Below are 6,391 nucleotides of genomic sequence, written 5' to 3'. Positions count from 1 at the left end.
TAAATAAATAAAATAAACAATAAAAGGTGAATCAAATAGACCATTACGGCAAGGCTGGGATGGTCCATTTGGTAAAGTAAATCCGTTGAGCATCTTTCTTTGCCTTTAGACAACAATTCTGATGCAAAAGAACCAAACGGGACAGGCGAAAGAAAAAAAAAAATCCTGGCACTCCTCCTGCACTTAACAGCGTACACTATGTTACTCTGTTTGTGTCGGGGACCCGATCCTTGGGGTGGACCCGTTTTTGGCACAGAGTGTTTTGGGGTTTAAAAGCCACAGAGACGCGGTGTTTAGAGAAAATGCGTCTCTGCTGTTCCAATATTCCTAACATGTACGGGATCACTACAGGTTTTCTCTTAGGCAGCGGTTGTCCTTCTCTCCTGGATCAGCTGAAGCTTTCTTTTGGAGCCTTCCCAGCTTTGACAAAAGTCCAGCTGGGGTAACCACATTTACTCAGGGCCTTCTTGATGTTCTTCTGCCTCCCTGGCTGCTGTGTCAGTGGGGATGGTGTTCGCTCTGTGTTGTAGCGTCCTGATGACGCCCAGTTTGTGCTCCAGTTAATGATGAGAGTCAAATGTTGAATACTGATCTGTTTGTGTATGTTTACGGTACACTTTTAGATGTCCCCCATTACTGATGGAAATCTCACAGTCTAAGAGTGGCAGGTTAGCCTTCTTAGACTGTGGCTTTTAAACCCCAAAACACGCTGCGCCAAAAACTGGTCCACCCCAAGGATCGGGTCCCTCGACACAAACAGAGTAACAGAGTGTACGCTGTTAAGTGCAGGAGGATTGGCAGGATTTATACATCGGGGAAACCAAACAACCTCTGGCGAAGAGGATGGCACAACACAGAAGAACCACCTCGTCAGGCCAGGACTCTGTTTACACCTACAAGCCAGTGGACACTCTTTCAACGATAAGGATGTAACATCCTGGACAGGGAAGGTTAAGGAACTGACCTCCCAGCCCATTGTTCCTTCACTGAGCTGGTTTCAGTCATTATGCAGATGTCCTGTTTATAAGATTGAAACCTGCAGTCAGCTGAGACTGAAGATGTCACCTGATGATGATGAAACGTTTCTCCCACTGAAAACACTGCGTCCAGATGAACAGAATCAACTTTTGGAGATATTTCATAGACAGTTTATGACGTTGAGCTCAAGTGCAAACAGATCAGCTGATCTCAGTGCCAGCCCACATCAGCTGATAATGGGCTGGGCGTGGCCACAGTTGCTGCACATCTTCCAATCCACCGTGCTTTATTTCATATTTGTAATAGCCCATATGGAAAAGAAATAGTAAAAACTTATAAAAGACTTGCATCAGATGTGACCTACTTCATATAGTGAATCATATCAGGCTTATATGATTTACTCATGAAAGTGGCCACTTTCTCATTACTTTCATATATTGTTTTAGGAAATATCCAAAACATACGAGTTTCACACAAGACAGATACAAACTTTATAAGATTTATATAAATCTTTTCCATATGGGAGACCAAGGCTGCTGGGGGCTTCCCATGAAGTATTTCTTCTTCACTATCTGCTTTTACATAACTGCATGTAATCCTTACTTATTATTCATCTCTGGCTTTCTTCCAAAGTGTGTATTTAATCCTGTCTTCCTCCCATCACCCCAACCAGGCCGCGCCCCCCCCGAGCCTGCTTCTGCTGGAGGTTTCTTCCTGTTAAAAGGGAGTTTTCCTGCCCACTGTCTCCAAGTGCTTGCTCAAAAGTGGTAATTTAATTGTCTTGTTGTCGGGCCTGCCTTACAATATAAAGCGTCCTGAGGCGACTGTTGTTGTGACTTGAACTGAACTGAATTGAAATCATACCACTAAATATGAATTAGTGCAGTCGGTAACCACAGCAGTCCTTTCTGATTAGGAGCTCACTTACATTAGCCAGTCTTCATTATAAATGGCAGCACTCGAGATTCACATTTCAACACATGAATTATTAAAAAAAGATGAATATTTAAATTCGGAGGAGTCGACTGACTACACAGCAAATTCAAAAGTGTTAAATGTTTTGGTGTTAATAGTCTTCTTGCAAAAGTAGAGTTAATTTTACTCTAAGCAGAGTCACATTCTTTTAATGTAACTCTGAGGTGTAAAATGATAGTAGTTAAAACCGAGTGTTAAAAATGAGTGTTTCTCTGTCAAATCTGGAGGTGTTACAATGGAAACATTAACTCTTGACCTCTGAACTCTGAACTCCTACAGGGGCTATGACACCAACAGAGTAAATTCACAGACTCCGCCCCCAGCACGGCTCCAATCGAAGCTGAAGTGAAGCCGTTTCAGAACATTTTGCTCTACATATTTGAGTTGTTTGCCATGCTTGGTAAGTCATTTTTTCAAAGATTGTTTCAATTATTATCATGAGCTTTTACTTCTGTGGCTCTTTGGAGTTGAGACAAAGCTGTGTGAAAGGCATTAGCCATGTTGCTCGCTGATAGCATAATATTCTGTTTTAGCTAGCTGAAAGGTATTGTTTGCAGGCAAATACCACAGCCTTGAAAAAAAGCTTGCATGTGAATTTTCAGTCAAACTTTTGGTCAAATACGCCTAAAACAATGTCTAGAATGTGAAATGTTGGTATAATGGTGCTACTTGAAGCCTGAAAACGATCACCCATAAAAAACACGAGCAAACAGCAGCAGGAGACGCCCTGACTGGGTTCTACGTTAGCATAGATCCCTCCAGAGTTTTGTGCACACGGTTTAGGTAAAAATGAAAAAGGTTGCGGTTTTACATTTAGTTCAGTATTACCTGTTGCCTGTGTCTTTGTCTTTTGGGAAAATACTTTACACAAGTAATGGCTCAAAGAGGATTCCTTTTTTTTACTGTGCTGCAATTGTTTACTGGATTATTTGTGCCATTAATTAGTGTCAACTAATTTTTATTCAATCTCCACACAGGATATGCTTGTGAAGATGAATATGGGGGAGAGCAGAAGTGCGTTGAAGTTCCACAAAGGGATGAATGAAGGACATGCATATTGTATTGAAGAAATAAGTGATGAGATGCTGTTATTTGCATTTACCATGTCAGACCTTTTGATAAACAAAATTCTAATGAAAGTGAGAACATGTACACTGTTACATCTTTCAGAAAATGTTTTGAAATTGTGGTGCACAGTTCAGAATAAATGTTTTTCCAAAACCATTGCATCTTTTTAGTAAATGTTTATTTCCAGAAGAAATTTCTAGAAGTTCAGAACAGTAAAATTCCCGCTTTTTAGAATGAATTAGAAGATAACTCTTACGTAGTTAAACTAAAATACTCTTTGAGAGTTAATATATAAACTCTTAACACCAAGTGTTAAATGATCAACTCCAGACAGATTTGGTGTTTAACACTAAATCAGAGTTAACGTACCAACTCTCCAAAAAGAGTTAAATTAACACTCTCTGGTGTGGACCCATATAGACACTTTAATAGTGTTGAAGTCAAATCCGACAGTGTTAATTTGGACATGCTGGATTTGCTGTGTACCAGTGGTCTTGAGAATACTACTTGACAACAACAGCTGTATCAAGAGACCTTTCAGCTGATCAACTTTAGGAATCATGTGACATTTAAACATCACATTACCCACTTAATAAAATCTGACATTTAGTATTTTCATGCTCACTGGATATACACAACTCTTTTGCCTATAGTTATCAATCACAGCAAAATAATGAAGAAATTAATCTCAATCAAGCAAAAATGCCAAAGCTTTTCAAGTTCTAGCTTCTTGAAAGTCATACTGTGAGCTTTTCCATGAGTTATAAGTATTTTCACACTGGCCCAGGATCACACTTGTTAGGACTGGGCTGAACCCCGAGAGCACCTCAGATTAAAAACAGTTGTTAAGAACATTCTTTCTGGAAACAATGTTACTAATCGACATGTCAGGATGATGTAACCTGTAATTTAAAGTAGCAGGCGTAGCTTTACCTTGGTGGCTGTTGCCAATTGCTGACTGGCTGACATTGGGCAAGGAGGAGAGGGGTGGCTCTCTCAGTATGGGGGCAGGTTGTGTACTCCCGGAGCAATCTTCACTAGGCTGGAAATTCCCCACGGCATACACACCCTGCATCCAAACACACTGACAGTAATGAGAAGCATGTAGCTAACACAGAACCTTTTGAATATTGAACCAACGAGATTTTCAGTCTGTATGTTTTAAATTAAAAAAATAGCAACATCAAAAAAAAAACAAAGATTAAGGTAAAAGTGATGTTTCTGTAACTAAATCGCTGGAAGATAATGTGTATTTTTACTATTTTGGGGACTGCACTGACATATGATTATCACCTGTTACTGACATGTATTTATCTTTTGTGTCACATCAATTTTGTAGCAAAACTCTTTAGACTGAGTTAGACTGAGGAAAAGATTGTTCTACCTGATGCCATAGGTTTAAATACCAAGAGCTCTGTGATCATCTCAAGTTCAAAGACACCTCAAGGCCATTACACACTTGTGAAAAATATTCTTCTGCTTCACTTAATCTTAATGCAGCTGTTCAGACCAACAAATCTGTGGGACGGATTTGCAGCATTTGATTTTTCAAACACTGGTTGTGATAAAGGCTGACCAGAGTTTGTTTTTGACTTTCCTCAGTCTCTTTAGTAATACGTGGATGGACAGGCATCCAGGGTTTCTCTGGCTCATCTGGTGATTGTTTGGCATGTTTATGGGGCAGCTGTTTTTTTTTCAGAGGCAACAAGTCTATTCCAAGACTCTCTCTCTCCTGCAGAGAAACCTCTGTCAAGGTTGCATGGCTGTTTCTGCCAAGAGCTGCCAGAAGAACCGCGCTGGGTTCCTGCCACTTTCACCGCTCCGACGTGCCAGCGTTCCCCTTACCTGGATGTCTCAGTGTCACCAGCCTGCCTCGGTTTGCCTACTTACCAGCCTACTAACCTGTTCACCTGCTCAGCCAGCTGTCTGCTGTAAAAAGTGTGACAGGTAGGATTTATTGATTCACTCGATAACTCCACTTGTTAACTTGGCAATTTAAAATGTCAAGTTTTCCCTCTCCCCTCCGATCCCTCATGTGCTACCAGCCTATAAGTACTTTCCTGTGTCGTCAAATTGCACGGTAAATAACCTTCATCACTGCATTGTGAGTTTGGGTTGTTTTGAGTTTGTCTGCCCTTTTGGGTCTGCTTGACATAATCGCATATGTGCAGATGAGATTTCCCTGATTGGATTAAACAGATCGAGCTAATTAGACCACAGCGTTTGGCAACAACTGCACTAGTAGCTCAAAACACCAATACTGAATATACAAATAGTAAAATAACACCATTTTACATCAGACACACTGGACTCTGGTCAGGATCAATTGGCTCTCTGAAAGGATTTCTCTTGCTCTTCAGATGTGGTCACAACTCTGCTAACAACAGCTCAAAATTCCCCAAATGCTCACAGAGAAGGTCAAAGCGTATGACTCTTACTCTAGCAAAACACCAAATGTATCAGATCAGTGTGTACATTTTAGACAGCTGACAGCAGAACTACACATAGGTCAAAGCCAAAAAATCCCTGCTGGTGATGTGAACTGCACCACCAGGCTAACTGGTGCCAGTTAAAAGTCTTGTGTAAAATGGGCTTGGTGTAGCCAAACACTTTTAAACTGTGTAGGCACTTCAGTGCACTTATAGGCACCTCCAGACTTTCCCCTTGAAACCATTTATGAATGCTCAGCCACTCCTGATAGGCTGATATGTCCCAACAACAGCTATCGGACTACCATCTCAGCCAACCTGGGGGGCCAGCAGCACTGAAAACCATGCTAGACATTGCGAGTCAAGTCATGTTAACAGTGCAGCCACAAACAGCAGTGACCACCATCTCCTCAGCAGCAGTACTTTGGTAATTAAACTGGCCATGGATCAAGATGTCATTAACCTGCTGGAGGCAAACAGCTAGAGTGGAAGTAGCATCAGTATGCAGATTTGCCACTCAACTACTACATGCAAGTAACACGCCCACTCTCATTTCAGCGCCTGAAGCAGTCCTTCCCAGCTTGTGCGGTATAGAGCCTCAGCGGAGATCTAGTTAGATCTAGCCCTGCCCCCCAGTTACAATGAGGGGCGGGGCTTTTAGTTGCTCTGCCCCTCGACTGTGGCGTTCCTTACCCCCTGACCTCAGAAATATTACTTCATTCCCTCATTTTAAGTCCACCCTCGAAACTCACCTGTTTAAAATTGCTTATGTTTAAACCTCTGCATGCTCTTAACTTTTATCTGTTACTCTTATTATTGTGTATATTCCCAGTTTTTCTGTTTTTATATACAGTGGGGCAAAAAAGTATTTAGTCAGCCACCGATTGTGCAAGTTCCCCCACTTAAAATGATGACAGAGGTCAGTAATTTGCACCAGAGGT

At 41.4% G+C, this 6,391-nt stretch overlaps 1 protein-coding gene across 1 annotated transcript in view; it reads right to left on the bottom strand.

Annotated features, from left to right (window-relative positions):
* LOC102211666 (lipid phosphate phosphatase-related protein type 4-like) overlaps window positions 1-6,391 on the bottom strand; it is a 40,330-nt gene that overhangs the window by 9,345 nt on the left and 24,594 nt on the right. The window contains exon 3 of the mRNA XM_005754036.2: window positions 3,955-4,090. Coding sequence (XP_005754093.2) covers window positions 3,955-4,090 — 136 coding nt within the window. The remainder of the gene's footprint in view (window positions 1-3,954; window positions 4,091-6,391) is intronic.

Source organism: Pundamilia nyererei, unplaced genomic scaffold (assembly GCF_000239375.1).
Source record: "Pundamilia nyererei isolate P.nyererei 1_Seehausen unplaced genomic scaffold, PunNye1.0 scaffold00496, whole genome shotgun sequence".
Taxonomy (NCBI): Eukaryota; Metazoa; Chordata; class Actinopteri; order Cichliformes; family Cichlidae; genus Pundamilia; species Pundamilia nyererei.
Note: the sequence above shows the minus strand (reverse complement) of the source record. Positions and strands in the feature narration are given on the sequence as shown.